The sequence below is a fragment of the Zingiber officinale genome, chromosome 11B (assembly GCF_018446385.1).
Source record: "Zingiber officinale cultivar Zhangliang chromosome 11B, Zo_v1.1, whole genome shotgun sequence".
Taxonomy (NCBI): Eukaryota; Viridiplantae; Streptophyta; class Magnoliopsida; order Zingiberales; family Zingiberaceae; genus Zingiber; species Zingiber officinale.
Genome location: NC_056007.1, coordinates 86778282 through 86797371, shown reverse-complemented (window position 1 = coordinate 86797371; position 19090 = coordinate 86778282). Strand labels below are relative to the sequence as shown.

The window sequence follows — 19090 nt, the reverse complement described above, 5'->3', positions numbered from 1 at the left end:
TTATAACTTTGCAATCGATTCCAATAAAATTAGAGGCATTTTTTACAAGATTTTTTTGGGCATTGGATTCCAAGAAAATTAGAAGCCAATTAGCGGTTTCTTACAAATTCAGACAAAGTATCAATACCATGTCTCAATTTTGTTGTTGTTAATCCAAATTCATAATGCGATGGTTGGGATATACAATATGCGAAATTCATTGATCAAATAGATCGGAACAAGAACATCGGTTAGGAAGCGAACAATTCGGGATCATAAGAATCTCATCTCCCCAGCATTGCAAGTATGATGCACACATTGAGAGTCTTGCTCCACATACATGTATGGCACCACCTCTTTAGGAAACAGCCTCACACATGAATTCCGTATAGTCGAATCCTGAGAAGTGCGTTGAATTCCCTTCTTGTGTTTGTTTCAAGTTAGCAAAGTACTTCAGAACCAATCTGTTTTATGTTGAAGGGCGATAGAAGTGAATGTTCTAGCTCATCTCTTGTTGCCTCTGTAAACTGAACATGCACCAATGAAAAGTCCCTGTATTGATGGGCACTATGGTTTGATGCCATAGTTTCACGAACCTCTTTTATAAACATAGATATGGTAGTAATGTAAATGTTGACCTTCTCGTGGCATTGAGGAATTCTTTTTATCTCAGCTTGAACACCCTTCAAAACTGATCTGTAAATCTTTAAGCCAGTATCTAGTGTCAGACTTCTGCATTCACTTGTCATAATCTCAAATTTTTCAGGAAGGATGATTGAGAAAACCACATTTAACTGCTCGCTCAGGTCCTTGATATCCCACGGCAACCACTTGATAGGACGATCCACTGCTCCAGATTGGTCAGTTTGTTCAGCTGGAAAGAGTGAGTGCTTCTCACCATTCAGGATCGTTTTGCCAACAGTAAGTTTTGACAAAAGAAATTCATCAAGCAAATCAATGCAAGTGTTCCAAACATGCCTGTTCTCATCATTGGGTCCCTTCAAAAATACCACTTTAAGAGTTTGCCAAAAGGTTGTGGAAATAACTGAAGGATAGTTTACCGAAAGATCCAATTTACGTAGAAGATACCTCCATGTAAGCAAACACCGCAACTGAACTGATAGATCACATTTGCTTGACAAGATTCCATGTATTGGGGTCATCAGAACTTTTATTCTTCGTAGCAGGCCATCAATTTTTACATCAGGAGCAGCAACTGTTGCTTGTCTAGTTTGCTTAATCTCATTTTGAATTATATTTATCCAAATTTCAGTAAACTGAGATGGCAGAAGTGCATCAATTAAAGATTCCCATGCAACCTGTATGGCCAATATTTCAACAAAAGACTGATGAAATGAGATCCAATGGCAATGATGCACAAGCTTAACCTGCTTACCAGCGTAGCCACTTGAACTTGAATATCAGGATCAACAAATGTTTGCTCAGGAATTTTGAGCATTTTATTAACTAAATGTCTATCTTTAAGTGCGTCGGAACCAAGAAGGCTGATATACCATCCCCAAGCTTGGATAATGGCAATGTTTTGTCTTTGATCTTGTGTAACTTCCATCATGTCCATCATTGTTGGAAGAAGTTTTCGCTTAACGTCAGACATCACTGCCTGCTCAAAAAGGAGCAAGAAAAGCAACAAAAATATAAGAAAGCTCAGAAAGTCTTACTAGAGGTAGAAATTTAATACTTTTCCCAAGCAGGAAAACATAGAGATGCAACAATTTGTTTCCAATGTGGTTCAATCCATCTGGATAACACCAAAAACTTAGTTGGCAGGTCAAGCTAATAAACTCTAATTGGTCAAACAATATAACATAAGAACTATCAAAATTTAATACGTATAAGTATATACCACTGCCATCATAATTGAAAACTGATCAATATTGTGATGCAATGTAAAAAATTTTACAATGAATATAACAATCATCAAATGCTGAAAGATGTGTGCAAGTTCAAACTTTTATTAGCTCGAGTGGAATGGAGATCTTCATATGAGTATGCTTTAAGCGGAATTTTGTGCTGTTAATTGAGTTTGAATAGGAGGTAAGAAAAAATTGGATGCGGAACTTTCCAATAAGCATGCCAACTGAAATAGCATTATGACAAAAGATGACAAATTGCGAGATTAAGCACTGTGTAAGTTATTCCATAAAAATATCAAATAATGAGATAGTACCATGGAAAGAATAATTGGCGAAGGGCATATAATGGATTTTGTCCTCAGGAGGCATCTCTCTGCTATATCCCTTTCTCTCTTGTTGTTGCTAATAAGTCTTCTGCACAGTGGCAGAACCCAAATGTTTGACATGTTTCTCATTTCCACAGAAAACTTAGATAGTGCCATTAAAGCCTAGAATAAGGACATAAAGAACTTAGAGACAAATCTACAAGTAGCATCACAAATTACTAAATGCAAAATTCTGCAGTAGGATTGTCACTAATCATCTTTATGGCAAGTTTTAGAAACTAAACGTGTATTAGTGAAGTAGCATATAGTTCTGAGATGGTTATGCCAGGCTCACTAAGGTATTGATAGGACAAATAATTATAAGAGATGTTTTGCTAGGGAAGGGCATCACAATAAGTGATGAATCTCACGACTTATGTGATGGAAAGAAGGAAAATATCACACATCTATTTAATAAATGCAGCCCTTTGAAGCATTCTGGAACTACAGCAGCAAGATCTTTAATATTCCTGTTGATAATTGTTTTGAACGTTTCATTCAAGGAGGGAGACATGGAAAGCTATGCAGGGCAACAAATTCCTTTTTCATAGAAATGTGTCTTACGGAATCAAAAAAAAAAGTCATTTTCAAGGAATATGGTTCAAAATTTTCCATTGAAAAGCTGGCTTTTACATGGGTACTCCTGGTTAGGCAGAGCCCCCAAAGAAAGAAGTGGGTTACCTTTCTGATGAAGGAATTGAAGAAACTACATAATTGATGGATATTATTTTTTTCACTTTGTACGTCTGCTACCATTGCATTTATTACTTCGGACTAATATTCTTACTAGATATGCAGCTTTCTGGATTGCTTAGACTAATCAATGGATAGTTAGCCAACTTTTCCTCTTTTTTTTTTGGTTTTTTCCAAAATAATAGGTATTAAAGTAATATATGGGAAGTAGAAGTTAGTATCTAAGCAATTTCTTATCATATCTTTCTAATGTTGTAGTTACATAATGTTGGAAGAATCTCTCCAAAAAAACAAATCATTTAGAATCTACTTGATTTTAACATTTCTAATAACCTTGTTATTCATTTCTTTATATCCCCAATTAGCATTAACAACACTAATTAAATTTAAGATTTCACTTCAAACTTTGTTAGCAGACTTCCTGTTGCATACATAAGTGTGCATTTGCAGTTAAGCTTACGATCATATCCCAACAATAAGTATTGTAGAGGCCATATTGCATGAATATACTGTTGGATCGAAAAGAATTTAGATATCTCCACAATTGCATGATATTGTCCACTTTGGGCCTAAGCCCTCATGGTTTTGCTCTTGGACTCTCCCCAAAAGGCCTCATGCCAATGGAGATATCTTTTCTCTTATATTTAACTGTTGGCATGAGGGCCTTAAACTGTTCGATCCAACAGTTTTGCTCTTGGGCTCAATCAAATATTTGGCATGAGGGCCTAACCCTCATGGTTTTGCTCTTGGGCTCTCTCCAAAAGGACCCACCAAACAAAGGACCATAGGCTTCCCACGTCTGATCCTCGACCCACCAAGTCTTCCTGCCCCTCGGTCTACCCGACCTACTAGGACTTCCTTGCCTAGCCGCAACTAGGACTTCCTGCCTCTCGGTCCACCCGACCTACTAGGACTTTCCTTGCCTAGCCGCAACTAGGACTTCCTGCCTGGTGTCTGGTCCTCTTGATCCGAACATAGGAGTCCTCACTTTCTTTGCTCGAGGTCAATATTGTACTCACATGGTTCAATCAGACCATAACTCTTGTGCACAGTCGGTGGTTAAACCTTCTGGCAGTCCGGACTCTGATACCACTTGTTGGATCGAAAAGAATTTAGATATCTCCACAATAGCATGATATTGTCCACTTTGGGCCTAGACCCTCATGGCTTTGCTCTTGGGCTTTCCCCAAAAGGCCTCATGCCAATGGAGATATCTTTTTCTTATAAACCCATAATCTTTTCCATATGTTTTCAACATGGGACTATGTTTACAACCTTGCAACCCCAACATATACTCCAACAAACTATCTTCATAATGTACTCATTCTTAAACAAAATGGATTATCATATTGCTGAAAGCTACTTTCACCTTAATAATAATCATGTTTCGGTCCTTAGCATGATAAACAGGGCATTCATATATGTTATCCTCATCCTACATTATCCCTGCAAGGGCAATGCAATGGATGGAAGATGAGATAACAATGTCAATGTTTGATGACGATATCATCAAGGAGGAAAAAAAATGTAAGAAGACCAAGATACAAAATTATCAGGACCCAAATAATAAACTGATTATACATCTAACAAATGAGCCTATAGAGGATACATCTATATGGCTGGACATGACACAGTCTGCTGCATATATTATAGTCTCCTCATTAAAGACTGATATGAGCAGCAAAACCTGACCTGAGTGGCCTCATATGTGATTGACAGAGAACCAAAAGGGTTGTCAAGTGCGTGAATAATGGCTTCCAATATCAAGTGCAAGCAGAACTTGACAGCCGAAGGTCCTATTTGCTGAACGGCGAAGCACCACACGCCCAAGTTACATATATGCTGCAATGAGAAACAATGAATCCATTAATCACTGATTCATAGGGACACGATCACCTATCACTACATGGAAAAAACCAAAAGCGTCCAACCTTCATCCTTGTTATAGTTATCAGCTTCACAAGCGATTCCAGGGCCAGGATCGCGCCGTCCTCTGCGAAGCCCGGCACACTCACATGAAACATCAAAAACTAGGCATAGAAAATTGGGGAAAAAAGAAGGCATTTTTAGACCTGAAATCCTCGTTACGAGAGAAGGGTGGTACAGCATGAAGCCGAGGCACTTCAGAGAATACGCGGCGCTGATTTAGGGCACCGAATCAGAATGTGAATAGATGGTGAGCGCTCATTTTGGATCATTAAGGAAGCGAAGCAATAGAAGGGAAGTCTACGTACGTCTCTTCGTCAAAGTGGTGGATGTCGGAGAGCAGGAGGGGGAGGAGATACGGGAAGGAATCGGCGAGGGCTTCGAGGGAAGGAGGATGGTCGGAGGCGCCGCGGTGGAGGACCTGGAGGAGGGCGGCGTAGGCAGCGGCACGGTCAGTGAGCGTCTTGATCTCTTCGATCTGCCGGCAGACGAGGAAGAGCAGGCCTTCAGCCTCGCCCGCCATGGGAAACGTCAGACGAAGCTATGGAGTTGGCGGCAACAAGGATAAAGCCGGAGGTAGTCGAACCAAAAAAACCATTTTATCGTTAATTAGGAAATTATTCGGTCTCCCAAAAGATTTAAAGTTTGAGTCTTAATTTGCGCATGCATTTTCCTATTTGACTAAGAGCAACTCCATGTAAATTTTTTAAAAGGTTTTAAAGTTTAAAAAATTTAACAAAAAAATTTTAATGAGTATGAAGATAAATTTTGAGGTTTTTAATTCAAGAGTAGGTTTTAAAAATCAAATCTGTTTTATTCTTTTGAAGATAGAGCTATTAATTATTGAAAAAATAATATTACATGTTTGACTTTTTAAAACCATTAAATATTTTATATAATAATTAAATTTATTCATCTCTCTTTTGAAAATAAATATATTTGATAAATTAAAAAAATACAAATAACTATAATTAAATTAAAATTCATAAGTTAATTAAATATCAAATAAAAATTATAAATTAAATTAACAATCAAAAGTTCATTAATTTATTAATTAAAATAAATTAAATTAAAGATGAGAATTAATTTAAATATTAAATAAAAATTATATAGAGAAATTAAATGAAAAAATAATAAATAAAGATATATGATTTGTAATGTAGGATCCAAAAAAAAATTATATGAAGATTTTTTAATTGTGGAGAGAATAGTAGGTTTTTTCATTTTTGATATAGCATTGATGTGGCATATTGAAAACTACAAAAAAATTTATGGAAAGATTTAACTATTGGAGATGGCCTAAGAGTGTTGGGTGTAGAGCGTTGGGTGTGGGTTGTCCGCGAACATTTTCTAATTTAATTTGGATATCGGTGCCGATATTTCTGGATTATGGTGCCACGATTAAATATTCATATTGTCATCTAAGTATTTAGATAATATATTTGTAGAAATTTCTTTCAAATGAGGGGCATAATCAAATATATTTATAGAAATATTTTTCTTCAAATGAGGAGCACAATCAAATAATACTAGACTTCTGAATTAACCACTTAAGGTTGGACCAATCACTTTCAGGGATAGTGGCATATCGTGTCGAGAAAAAAAAATAATGACCAATTTAGTTATTTTGGCAATTACTAAATAACCACAAATTTTATGTGAAAAGTTGGTTGATTGATCCCTCACAACTTCCTTAAAAACGGCTTTTCAGAAGTTGCTTAAGGCATATCCTAACTGTTATGATTAACTTTCGACCTTGTGAAGCCCGTAGGCAGAGCTCCAAGGTGACAATTGTTTGGTCGTACCTCTAGCACTTTCAAGTCATTAGTGTTAATGTTAAAAAGATGAAAGCATCTCTTTCTCTCTTTATCTTCTAATTTATTCACCTTCCTTTATTAATAGAAATAAAACAAGAGTCATCTTCGTTTATAAAAGAGCTTCTAAGATAATTGACATAAAAGAAAAAAATAGGTGCATGTATCAAGAAAAGATTATTGTATTGTAGAGTCATACCTGTATTCGATGAGGTCTGAAGCGCATATTAAAAAATGATCCTTTTACTATAATAAATAATGATAAAATTCAATTTACAAATAATATATATACTAAATATATAAATAAATCAAAAATAATATATTATTATAAACACTACTTATTTGACTATTTTAGAGGTAAAAATATTTATAAAATCTGAATAATCCAATTGTCGGACTATTTCTTTCTCAATCTATAATATTGATAGCTCATTTAATGTATCATGTAATACTGAGACTAATGCGGTGGTTGCAGGTAGTAGTAAGGTGACAAGCAGTAACCATCATACAATTAGGTTGTCGTTTGCACAAGCGACCGAGGTAGCGTGCAACAGCCACTGCGCCGTGCAATTAAGTAACACGAGCAAAAGCCAACCACCAACCCGTGTTGCATGAGATAGTCACTGTGAGAATCGACGTGATTAGGTCGCACAAATGACCGTTGTTGCACGATTATGATACAATTAGTACCGCGTGTTGCAAGACAAAGAAGATGGTCAAAGAAGAAGATTAGGATTACCTCTTATTCAGTGAATCTAGGCATTGGTAGAAAAGAACGTTGGAGAAGAAATCACGTGCAAAGAATAGCAACACCAAAGAAGAAATTACATTCAAACAAGAGTCATGCACTGATGCGTGCCTCGAAGCCGTGAGAATAGGTTTAGCGGTCATTTAGGGTTCATGCCTCTCATTTTGTTTTAGGTGTAATTAAAAAAAATAGACCCTTAATTGGACTGAGCCCTGAGGCGATTGCCTCTCTGGTCTCATGGAAGTTACGGCTCTACTGTATTGTGTACGCAGATGACATCAAAACACAATAGAAGTACTGTGATTAGAATTCTGCCAAGACTGTGTGTCTTGCAAAGAAGAAGAACATCTGAGACTGGATTTGATTCATGGAATCGTATAGGTTAGTACCTTGTGCTCAGCACGACTTCACGTGCTCTGCATTCCTCGCCTTGGTCACATTACATATGCCAATTACCCCACAGTTGGGTACAGCTGCTGCTCTGCAATCCCACAAGAAGCCCAGAGCATGAGAAAGAGTGTTCCTGCAGTCCTATCTCCTTCACCCTCCCACTAAATTAACTAACCCAATTTGACAGAGTCCTACAAACACAACTCCCATCGTTGTCCAGTGGTCAAAATGGACTGTATACACTTGTACAAATACGTGCAGAATTTGTTCCCTTTTCTCGAAGCCCATGCACGGATGCAACACAGCATGCAAGGGACAATGAAGCTGGTAAAAGATTCATGCATGTGACGGAAGGGAAGGGAAAATGAAACTGGTAAAAGATTCACCAGCGGCATATTTTGGGAGGAGAGACGCAACCGTCGATGCGCGTTACGAGCGAGCGTTTTGATTCAGTGCCGGGTGGCGCTCGTCGATGTACGTGATTAAGTTATCGGATTTCTCTTTGCAGGGCGTGGCAATCCAATGAAATCGGAGTCATGGAACGCACACCTTGTCAACCACCATTCCGGTGTCCAATCAGTGGATCGTACGTGTCGATGTTTTTGCTGTTGAATGCGAGACATTCCAACCATTCTAATGGAGACGTAGCAGACAACTTGCCCTTCAAGGCATGGACAGAAACTAATAGGTCAGGGAGAGAGAAGTCACCGGAGGAAGGCAGCTTTTTAAAAGTCCTCCCGCACATCAAGCCGCGACAGGCCCAGCACAGGGAAAGAACCTTGTCGGTGAGGCACATAAAAAAAATGCTCCAGTTCCCTCAAAACCCTGCATCCTGTCCCCTCTTGTGTCCCCTCTAGATTCTCATAATCTCTACCTGGATATATATAGAGAAAGAGGCTCGCAGGTATTCTCATGTCGCTCCTTTGATCTCAGAGAAAGAGAGAGAGATACAACTGTTTAGAATGGAGTTGGAGCTCGGCCTTTCACTCCCCAGCTCAGATATGATGATGGAGAAGAGGATCAAGACTAACTTTTGCAAGAAAAGAAGCTTCGACGAGGTGCTCGACGAAAAGACTGTCACTTTACCCCTCTTCCTGCAGAGGGAGGAAGATGGCCACGGCAACAGCGACAGTGAGCTTAACTAGTGAGTTCAATTTCTGCAAGCTAAACTGATGGGTCATACTAATGAACAAAGGTTTTGGATGAGTTAAGTGTGCGCGTGTGTCTCTGCGTTTATGCAGTGGTGGAGGTAGAGTTATAGTTGGTTGGCCGCCGGTGAAATTGCCGAGGAGGAGGACGAACTGTGTGAAGGTAAACATGGAGGGGATTGCGATAGGCAGGAAGGTGGACCTCTCCCTCCATGACTCTTACCAGGCTCTCTTCCGCACGTTGTACATGATGTTTCCTAAGAAACATGAAGACTTAACATATGCACATGTACGTCGTACAGAGGAAGAAGATGGAGGGTGTGACTATAAGGTGACTTATGAGGATGAGGATGGGGACTGGATGCTGGTCGGAGATGTGCCGTGGGAGTAAGTGTTGTTGTCATTTATCACCCCAAATCTGCATTAACTAGTGAAAGATTAAGAAACTATTAGAGATCATATCCAGGCATTTCTTTTTATCCTTAATGATTTTTAATTTGTTGTGATGCTTGTTGCAGAGCTTTCATCATGTCAGCGAAGCGTCTCAGGATAATCAACTAGGAAGCAAAAGGAAAGATGATTAATACTAGCTAGCAATATCTAGTTGCTATATATGTGTATTTTAGTTTCTCTGAATGAATCTCTAGTTAAACAGTAATCTTTAATCTTGTGTTGCATGCGAACAGTTGGAAACTTTCAATTTAATTCGAATTGTTCATCTAGCTCATAAGTCCTAAGCAGAATGATCAATACTTCAAAACATAATTTAGAGTTGGAGATGACATTATGATAAGAAATGCAATGATCACAAATAACAGAGTAGGATTTCATACCACACAGCAAATGTTGCCTTATTTCTGAGAATCTTCCGAGATGCCATTGCTATCCACAGGCCATATCGCAATTTCTGAGTAACCCTCTTCTGTAGCACAGGCTCTGAACATTCCTGTTGTGTTAAAAGGCATAGTCACCTCTCCATTGGCAGATACTGCAACAAGGCCGACATTGCCTTTAGGAACTTTTTCGACAACGTAAGCTGCTGCTTCTTTCAGAGAAAGCCCCTTGTACTCCATCAACGCAGCAACATCACGAGCGACCGTGGCACGGATTATGGATTCACCTTTGCCAGTAGCAGAGACGGCGCAGAATGGATTGGCGTAAGTTCCTGAGCCAATGATGGGTGTATCACCTATTCTGCCAACCATCTTGTTGACTAACCCCCCAGTTGATGTTGCTGAAGCTAAGTTTCCATGGTTGTCGACTGCGACACATCCTACAGTCCCAATTTGGCTGTCACCTTGGTCATTTGTTGAATTTGCCTTGATGGGCTGGGTATAATCAATCTGCAAAGTGCTTCATCTTATTATCATTTGATTGCTAGAGAATGGCTCTCAATCACATAACGACCTAAGAGACGCAATGGCTACGGACAATCCTTAGGCCTATATTGATATTACTTAAGGGGAGACCATCAATCAATGTTAAGAAAATGTAGAACCAGTTTAAACATTGGCAATGAATGCCTTTTTGCCTTCTGCCACATAATTATTTGAGACCAGATCACCCTATGATGCTACATTCTTGATTCTACAGAACGAAATCCAACAAATCAAATGAAAATAAATACTGACGTGCAATGCAAACTCAGAACAAAATGATTCCAGAATTATAATTGCTACAAACCATGAAAGAATACACAGACATGCAAGTGAAGAATGGGTTAAAATGCACCTGGACTCTGTTAGCTTCTTTTGCATTCTTCAGTCTCTCAATGTTTTCTGGAGTTATGAAGTGGCTTGGATCCATAATTTCTACACCCTAAATGTCCACCAATATGATTAGAATGATATTCATAAAAAATTCCAGCAACATGATAAAAAGTAACTTGCTCATAAAGGAAATAAAACCAAAAATGAAAGTACATATGAAAATCAACTTATGTTCATCAAAGCAAATAGTCAAATTCCTGGATCCAAATTTGCAATATGATTTCTGCAGTTTTCAGTAGCACCAGAAAATTTTAGTTCCCAATATTGCAAAAGAAAAGAAACATCTCAAATCTCAGACAATTTTTTTTAATTAACTTGGATAGTGGACTAACTAAAAACTAATGATCTATGACAACTTAACCTGTTCTCTTGCAAATGCCTCAGCACCATCAAATGCCAAATAAATATGTGGGGTTTTCTCCATGACAAGTCGTGCCAGAGATATAGCATTAACAACAGTCGAAAGACCTGACACAGCCCCACAATTGTTTGTGTTACCATCCATAATGCACGCTTCCATTTCTACTGTCCCAGCAGTAGTCAATACAGAACCTTTTCCAGCATTGTAGCATGGGCTATTTTCTAGCTCGCGAACCTGCAAACAGTTCGCCATTAGTCTGAAAATTAGAATCTGGAAGATAGAAAACCATGGTAAGAGAATCAATTGCAAAAAAGCAATGCTTGGTTCCTGACCAAGAGGATAGGGCATGCCTCTATTAACCAGTATGTCGATTACATTGAGCATTTTAGGAAATAACTAAAGTGATGCAATATAAACTTACAATGAGCGCGTTAACTCAATTACAAGAAAAATTATTTAGAATGTGCTACACATTAAAAAAAAACATGAAAAAGAGTGACAGTCTGGACTCTGGAACACTAAAAAAAATTTTCCTTTTCATGATCAACCAACAATATATTTACTTTAAGTAAAATCCAGGACTGCAAATTCACGTGAGTTTGTGCCTGTAAATTTTGGAGCACACAAGGAAGTAAATAACCTTTGTAGCTTAGATTAGTGTACAATACTCCTTACCAATATGCAAATAACAAAGAAAAAGGTGAGTAGAATTTTCTTTGAACTTGCCTTTTGATTGTCATGTGTGTAACAATTTGGGACTTAACATAAGAAAAAGTGAAATTGTTATTGAATTGAACTTGAAACTATCATATAAAATATGAGACAGTACCCTATTTGTTGAACTTACAAAGAAGCATCCACAAGTACCACATGTAATTCCCAATGAACTATAAAGTATCAATTTTAGCTAACTGAAAAATATATTTTGTTCATTCTACAAACTAATAATATGAATGCATAAACTGAACCCTTCAACAAAATCTTAAGATTATAAGACAAGTAGTCACTTAGTCAGACATGAGAAAAAAATGACACAAAACAACCAAAGTATTTCAGTTGGGCTAGTCTAGTCATACCTACAAGCAAGGGATTTCCTAAATTACGCTAATCTATTAGAAATGACGCTAATTTTAATTGAATAGAGCTAGAACAAGTTCCATTCATATTCATAAATGGCGTTGATCAATCTCAACCACAACCTGCCTTTCCATAAAACAATATCTAAGCTTATCGTGAGCAAAATTGATGTTCAACTTGGTAAGAGTTTGTCTATGTTTGTTAAATATTAATTAAATAAATAAGCTTGAACAACTTATTAAACTAAATAAAAAAGCTTGGAGATATATGTGTGCAATTTGTTAATGTTCCTGAATAGAGATTGTGAATTGTTTATGAACAATATTCACAATCTAAGTTTGTAAACCATATTCATCAATAAAGTTCCTAACAAACTTCAAAATAAACAAAAAGAAAAAAAATCTCTCAAAACAAAACAAATAAACAAACAAGCTTGTAATATCAAGCTCACTAATCATCCAATCAAGTTTTTAAAATGTAAAAAAATTAAACCACCAAACAAACTCGAATTAAGAGCTCGATAATATTTAAACGAACCGAGCTTGAAGCTCGGGAAAAAATAACAAGCTTGAACACCAATTTAGCAGAGTGGTTCATTTTAGGCTCAGTTTTGACAAGCTTGAACAACATAAAGCTCGATTCGCATGGCTCATTTACAGGCCTAACACCACCACCAATAATAATAATAATCATGATAATCATAATAGTAGTAATAGTAATAATAATCTGTCCTTGCCAACTTCCTGCAGAGAACACATTTGCAAATAAAACCGGACCAAAGGACGCGGTAGATGTTCTGTATATATAAAAAGAAACAACAAACTATAAGAGTATACTCATCGAATTACAGATCTATTAAAGATCGGTTTTTTCTCGATAAGGACTGTGGAATGGCATTAAAGATCAAGACTAGACACGGTACCACAAGCTCAACGACGTCCAGGGGTGGTCGGTTGGCTCTGAGGGCGGCGACGCCGAGGTCGAGGCAGTGACGGAGGGTGGCCTCGCGCGGAGCCCGACGCTCCTCAGGGAGTGAGAACGGGATGTCGCCGGCTCCGCCATGGAGAGCGATTGCCCAACCCATCCTGCCCACCCCGGCTCTGAGGCGGCTAACTGCTCATTAGTTTATTTGTGGCCACTCGCCTTGCGTTTTATTGAATGGATTTAGGTCGAACATAATAGTTGACGTCTTTACTCATATTTAATTGATCAAATAAAATTTATAATATATCTTTTTACTAAATCACACTTCAATCCTATCTTGAATCTGAAATTACACTTGAAAATGTATAGATTCTATTTCTACAGTAATGCTTTGTTGATATTGCATGTAAATTTATGATTTTAACACCCAACCTATTTGCACAAAATGTATAACAAGTTAATTTCTAGATTAGCTTGCAATATGTTTTTTTTTTAAAAAACTATGTTTAAACATCTTCTAACCTAATATGATCAATTTTAGATATTTCAAATCTTAAAGGACATATAAATTTGTGATTTTAATGACATAAAGTATTGAGATATTTGAGGAATTCTTTAAAAAAAAAATCTGAAAAACACACTAGTTTTTTTCTGAGGAAAACTTTAACTCAACCAAAAAAAAAAAGTGTTGGACTGTCAAAAATCAATAGGTCGTTTATTATAATAAACCAAGTTTGAAGGATTACAGTCAGCAGACTGCAAAAATATCAAATGACAACTCAGAAGATAACTAAGCCAAAAACAATAATAATGAATAAGAACTACATCTGAAGCATGAAACCAGAAGCAACAGGTTCTTTCATATGATATTGACTCTATTTTCCCTTGGTCGAACCATTGGCGAGTACAGTAGCAGTTCCAGATGGGTTGAGCTGATCCCAGGCCTCAATCCATGTAACCATGGCATCTGCAAGCTTATTGAAGTAAGGATCAATTTTCCCTAGTTTTTCTTTCACCTGCTTTGACAGTTCGAAGTAGCATTTTTGCACAGTGATGCATTCTTTTGGAAGGGTGGCCGATTGGAAGAAGGGGATGATATCTTCTTGCCAAAAGATGCCATTGTACTCCTTCTTCAGGTTGACAAATGGGTTACTAGCCTTACTGTGCCAGATGTAGGGTAAGCCAGTCTTCACACCGAGTCCCAAGTGATCACAGATGACCTAAAGTATCATCAACCAACATTGTTATACTGTTTGCAGCAGCCAAGGTGTTTCAGGGTGGTTAAAGAGTTCCATTTTTGCAATTAGATAACAATGTGGGCAATTGTTCTCTTTTTCAGATACAGAGTTCCATTTGTGCAAATAAAAACAAGAAAAGCTAGCTACTTCATGTGCCACAGCAATGTGAGGGTTTACCTCACAGAAGACAGAACAAAGAAAAGCATTAAGGCCATTAGAAAGACTGACCTTGACACACCATCCAGCCCACATATCGTCATAGCGCCCAATAGGTTGGCCATCGCCCATAAGACCAAAGTACATAGCCGGGCCAATGAGCTCACGGTCGAATGCCAAGTTCATTCCACACATGGGAAACAATGTTCCCTTAGGTATTGTAAGAACTGCATCCACGTACCTGATAAATAAAAGACATAGGATTCACAAATCAGATTCTTTTGGGAGGAAAAGAAATTCCATAAATAGTACAAACTTGAATCTATTAGTGATAAATACCTTTGGTTCCTCTCTCGAGGCTTGACAAGCTGGGTGGGAGCATCATAGTCAGGAATGTTAAGCCAAAGTCCATGAGAGACGGCTGTTTTAGCACCTTCGCGGAGGCTGAAGGGATATCCACGAACAAAGTCAGCACCTTCTCTGTATGGATCATACAATGTGTTGAAGAAGAAGGGAGTAGATGGCGATAGAAGATTTTTAATATGTTGTTGCAGTGCATTGATCTCTTTGCCAGATGGGTCTTTAGCAACCTGTACAAGACAAAATAAATAGTTACAAATTGCCGCGAGATCAAATAACCAACCAAAGAAGGGCAAATAAGGGTTCATAATTCACATGACGATGCAGAAATAATGGTTCTCCACAACCTATAGTAGTTTATAAAAGTATAAACTTTTTGTTTGTTGTTCATTGAGGCACGAAATAGATGGAAACACAATTAATGTACTAACTAACAACCACATGCTGTGATGGCAGAATAAAGGGCACTTTTAAAAAATGTTCCTTAGCTTCAAAACTAGAATATTGTAATCGTTAGCCATTCATTCCAAAAATTACAAGATCTCAACTAGAGAAAAGAAACATCTGAATGAAACCTGTATTTTATGAATGATAATGAGAGGATCATTTGATTCAAAATACATTTGAATCAAAATGCTGCTAAAATTTCAAAAAAAAAAAAAAAATCCATGAGCTACCCTTGAACAAAAGTAAAAATTTGTTTAATTCTATTGTAGCAAAAGATAATTACGCCCACCCTAAGTGCCCCTTATATTCCATACCCAATTTATGCGAAGGGAAAATATGTCAAACTCTAGACACAGACTGAGGACGTTGAATAATGGTAAAAGAGATCTTCAATCTTTGGATAACTTACAAATTAACGGATCTCTCACATAAAAATCTAGATCTGTTTTCTGCCCCCTATTCTGCACCACAACACTTACTGTACATGCATGGAATTACCAAACTCTACTCTTTTTTGCATTTCTAATTCAAAAGCTATCACGGCATGCCCTCTTGAAAGAAATTTCGTTGATTGAACTCTTAAACAGTTAGATCTGTCAAAAATGTAACCTCTAAATTAATTTGCATGGCATTACTGAGTTCTAAAAGTAAAGCAATACAATAGCTCTCCAAATCAATAAAAAAATAAAAATAAAAAATAACTAACAAAGAAAACACGAAATCATAAAAACTTCGTGTATAACTTAAAGAAATTGCGCCTTTAAGGCAATCGGGCAGGCATCGTTTTCTAAATACCAGTTACCAAGTCCAGATCTAGAAGAAAAAAAACAACAATACTGCGATTCTAATAGGGAAGGAGATCTTACGAAGCAATCATCGTCAATGGTGTAGATGTACTTCTTCTTGGAGACCATGTAGCCGAAGCATCGGCAGGCGGAGTCCTTGAAGGAGATGCAGGAGGCCTTGGGGCCGAGAATCCGATTGATGTCATTGCGGTTGTATAGCTCGTAGTCGAACCCCTCGGGCACCTTGATCGTCTTGCTCGGATCTCCATCCTGCACAATGATCAGGTGGTAGGGCTGGAAGAACGGCCGCCACATCTCCAGGAAGTCAAGGTTCCGGATCGTGGGGATCACGATATCGAGCTCATCCTTCAGCAGCGGAGTGCTAGGGATAGAAGAAGACGATGATGCCTTGCTCGCCATCTCTCGATCGGTGTATCAACAACAAAATCGGAGGAAAAAGAAGAAGAAGCGCTTTTCTTTTCTCCCGTCTTCGGAACAGATCTCAGTCGCGCCTCGTTATATAGCGATGGAGTTCGTGGCCGAAGGCGTTTGGGGAGGAATCGCGATCAGCAAGGTGGAAGAACGGACGGATAAAACCTGCGCCGGAGCACCGACGGATAATCTGGACCGTAAATTGTTGTCGGTTTTCCACTGCGAGCAGTTCTACATTTCATACGATGAGAGCTCGCTCACGTTTACTTGGGGCGACCCTGTCCATGCGAAAGAACTAATTATTATCTTACCTCTCTCTATGTGAACATATCTTTTTCATTCTTTTTAAGTGAGTTAATTGACACAAAAAAAAAAAAAGATTCAAAATTTAGTCACTCTTCAATTGGGAGGGAATCATAAACCATGTGAGAATATGCGAGTATGATGGTTCAAGGTGCACAACGAAGTTAGACCACAAACATGGCTTCATTCCTCTCTTAATTACCTAACCATTTTGTATTCATTTATGCGTACCTAACATAACGTGGTGCCTAACATGATGGACTTTATACATGTATATATTTGAAGAAGTCAACTTTAGCGAAAACTTATTGAGTTTGATTATCCTTAAAATGAATGTTTAAACAAGGGCATGTGATCATGTCTATAAACTGAGTCGGATTATTGGAGTGATGTGATTGAAATATTGATTGAATCATTATGGTCTAGAAGGGAGGTATGCTGAGCTATCTTCTATGTTGACTAAGTCGTCAGAAGTTCTCTGGTCAATGCTACATGCAGCAAGCGATCAGATTGTCCTTGTCTTTAGTACCCCGATACTTAAGGCAGATCTAACGAATATATAAGGAACAGAACAAATAGTAGAGTAATGAAATGCATATATAATAAGAATGGAGAATGTACCTTGGCCCAAAGGGACGTCCTCTGGTAGATCAGTGAGCTGGTTGTGGCGCTGATCAAGTTGTTGTGATCCAGAAGAGTAAATGAATGTGAGCCGAATGAGGAGCTGGATCTGATGGCACGGAGCCGAATGCGACCTGGACCCAGAAGGCGGCATACAGGCAAGGACCTAACAGCGACACGCAAGCCAGGATCGGCACGCAGGCCGGGATATGATATCGACACGCAAATCAGGATATAATAACGGCACGAAGGCCAGAACACGATTGCGGCTTGAAGGCTGGAGACAAGCTAGATCAGAAAGGCCGACTAGGAATAGACGAAGCCGAATGGGGCATCTAATCTACAGGACAGAGAGAAATACAACGGGTGCACATTAACTAGGACTCGGAGGCCCAATTGACGGCGGAAGCATACAACAATGCAAATTGAGAGCCGAATTAATAGAGCGGAAGGCGAGAGTGTCGAGTAGTCGGATTCGATGGCGGGGGTGCTGGCAGCGGCGCCAGTGGCTGGGGATTGCTCGTCGTGGGCTGTGGGGTGGATGATGACGCTGGAAGGCGAAGGCAACGGCGTCGATGGCAGTTTCTTGCGGCGACACTGGAAAGGGAGAGGGAGGCGACGCCGGGAGCAGTTGCGTGCGTGAGACGGAGACAGTGCTGGTGAGAAAACTACCGGTGACGGCTGTGGACGCTAGAATAGAGAGATGGAGGTTCTATTGTCGTGCGTAAGGAGAGGGAGGCAATGTCGGTGTCGAAGGAGGAGAGGAGGTGGTGGCAGCGTGCAGAGGGAAGCGACCTGGCCACCGAAGAGAGGCTGGGGGTCGGACGCAAGGGAAGAGGAGCAGATGTCATCGCCGGGGGCATGGTCAACGACATCCGTAGCGGAGGCGTCTCGAGCGAAAGAAGAAAGGAGGTTGTCACCGTGAGGGAGAAGGCAACAGGTCACAGAGGTGGCCAATGGTCGACGAGGAAGGTAATGCTAGAGGCAGCGAGGGGTTGGCGTGGCCGGTGACAGAGGTGGCCCAAGCGGCATCCGGGTGCATGGACATGGCGGCGGCCTCCTAAACGAAGACCCCCCTTTCCTCATGAATAGCATGCCTTTAAAGCCTTAAATAGTGGAATGACAAAAATGCCCTCACCCCCTCCCTAATTCCTCTTGGGTCTCTAACATACATCCACATCACAAGTCTCCCCTTAAAGTCCAATAGAATGAGGCACAAGTCCGATTGACTAGGCCAAGCCTAACGTAAAGCGAAATCGCTCCTGAATGCAGAGTCAAATTGTTGTGCTTGTCGTATAACGTCAAACAAATAGCGACGAACGATGAGCGCCTGGCAGAATGACAAGAAAAATAAGTGTCAACCGAGCGGCGAAAAATAATGTCGAGTGAGCGATAAGTCAAGCGATTACTGATCAAGTGGCAAGTGGTATGCCGAGCTAAACAGGGAATGGAAAGTCGAGTAGGGGACCGAGCGAATGCTTAAGGGGCGATCGATCAAATAAAGGTGTGCCAAGCTGAGCGATGCAAGGAATGTCAAGCTGAGCGACGTAAGAAATGATGTCAAGCGTATGCCAAGTAAGCGATCAGTCGAATGCAGAGGGAGACCAAGTGATATCGAGAAGACAGTCGGGCGATGCTGAGTAGAGCGATCGGGCGATTATGCAAATGTCAAGCAAGAAG

General features: G+C 39.3%; 4 protein-coding genes across 5 annotated transcripts; 1 reads left to right on the top strand and 3 right to left on the bottom strand.

Annotated features, from left to right (window-relative positions):
- Positions 1-26: 26 nt before the first annotated feature.
- Positions 27-5451, bottom strand: LOC122035302. 2 transcript variants are annotated; one of them, XM_042594716.1, is made up of 8 exons: positions 5146-5451; positions 4984-5051; positions 4843-4904; positions 4604-4753; positions 2168-2341; positions 1376-1600; positions 1069-1298; positions 27-977 (listed from the first exon to the last, which is right to left on the bottom strand). In XM_042594716.1, exons 1-8 carry the CDS (start codon positions 5358-5360, stop codon positions 881-883), a joined length of 1221 nt encoding a protein of 406 aa, XP_042450650.1. In that variant the 5' UTR covers positions 5361-5451; the 3' UTR covers positions 27-880. The 2 variants fall into 2 exon arrangements, with proteins under 2 accessions (XP_042450650.1, XP_042450649.1); XM_042594715.1 differs by having other exon boundaries at positions 27-1298; positions 5146-5449.
- A 2650-nt stretch (positions 5452-8101) lies between these two features.
- LOC122034651 (auxin-responsive protein IAA20-like) lies at positions 8102-9591 on the top strand. The gene is made up of 3 exons (XM_042593968.1): positions 8102-8933; positions 9031-9324; positions 9456-9591. The coding sequence occupies exons 1-3, from the start codon at positions 8752-8754 to the stop codon at positions 9496-9498; spliced, it is 519 nt and encodes a 172-aa protein (XP_042449902.1). The 5' UTR covers positions 8102-8751; the 3' UTR covers positions 9499-9591.
- Positions 9592-9671: 80 nt separating this feature from the next.
- On the bottom strand, positions 9672-13300 carry LOC122034650 (isoaspartyl peptidase/L-asparaginase 1-like). Its single transcript, XM_042593967.1, has 4 exons — positions 13067-13300; positions 11068-11301; positions 10669-10755; positions 9672-10280 (listed from the first exon to the last, which is right to left on the bottom strand). The coding sequence occupies exons 1-4, from the start codon at positions 13226-13228 to the stop codon at positions 9789-9791; spliced, it is 975 nt and encodes a 324-aa protein (XP_042449901.1). The 5' UTR covers positions 13229-13300; the 3' UTR covers positions 9672-9788.
- A 456-nt stretch (positions 13301-13756) lies between these two features.
- On the bottom strand, positions 13757-16692 carry LOC122034964 (UDP-arabinopyranose mutase 1). The gene is made up of 4 exons (XM_042594318.1): positions 16136-16692; positions 14802-15052; positions 14535-14703; positions 13757-14288 (listed from the first exon to the last, which is right to left on the bottom strand). Exons 1-4 carry the CDS (start codon positions 16472-16474, stop codon positions 13944-13946), a joined length of 1104 nt encoding a protein of 367 aa, XP_042450252.1. The 5' UTR covers positions 16475-16692; the 3' UTR covers positions 13757-13943.
- Between the last annotated feature and the right edge of the window lie 2398 nt (positions 16693-19090).

Excerpts from the sequence above, each read along its gene's own strand:
- LOC122034651 (XM_042593968.1), top strand. The coding sequence starts at position 8,752 with ATGGAGTTGGAGCTCGGCCTTTCACTCCCCAGCTCAGATATGATGATG. Across the intron at positions 8,934-9,030 it reads AGCGACAGTGAGCTTAACTA|TGGTGGAGGTAGAGTTATAG; the intron begins GTGAGTTCAATT and ends GCGTTTATGCAG. Across the intron at positions 9,325-9,455 it reads GTCGGAGATGTGCCGTGGGA|AGCTTTCATCATGTCAGCGA; the intron begins GTAAGTGTTGTT and ends TGCTTGTTGCAG.
- LOC122035302 (XM_042594715.1), bottom strand. The coding sequence starts at position 5,360 with ATGGCGGGCGAGGCTGAAGGCCTGCTCTTCCTCGTCTGCCGGCAGATC. Across the intron at positions 5,052-5,145 it reads CACCACTTTGACGAAGAGAC|CGCCGCGTATTCTCTGAAGT; the intron begins GTACGTAGACTT and ends GCCCTAAATCAG. Across the intron at positions 1,299-1,375 it reads AAGTTCAAGTGGCTACGCTG|GTTGCATGGGAATCTTTAAT; the intron begins GTAAGCAGGTTA and ends TTGGCCATACAG.
- LOC122034964 (XM_042594318.1), bottom strand. The coding sequence starts at position 16,474 with ATGGCGAGCAAGGCATCATCGTCTTCTTCTATCCCTAGCACTCCGCTG. Across the intron at positions 14,704-14,801 it reads CCTCGAGAGAGGAACCAAAG|GTACGTGGATGCAGTTCTTA; the intron begins GTATTTATCACT and ends TTTATTTATCAG. Across the intron at positions 14,289-14,534 it reads GGGCTGGATGGTGTGTCAAG|GTCATCTGTGATCACTTGGG; the intron begins GTCAGTCTTTCT and ends ATGATACTTTAG.
- LOC122034650 (XM_042593967.1), bottom strand. The coding sequence starts at position 13,228 with ATGGGTTGGGCAATCGCTCTCCATGGCGGAGCCGGCGACATCCCGTTC. Across the intron at positions 11,302-13,066 it reads TGGACGTCGTTGAGCTTGTG|GTTCGCGAGCTAGAAAATAG; the intron begins GTACCGTGTCTA and ends AACTGTTTGCAG. Across the intron at positions 10,281-10,668 it reads AAGAAGCTAACAGAGTCCAG|ATTGATTATACCCAGCCCAT; the intron begins GTGCATTTTAAC and ends AGCACTTTGCAG.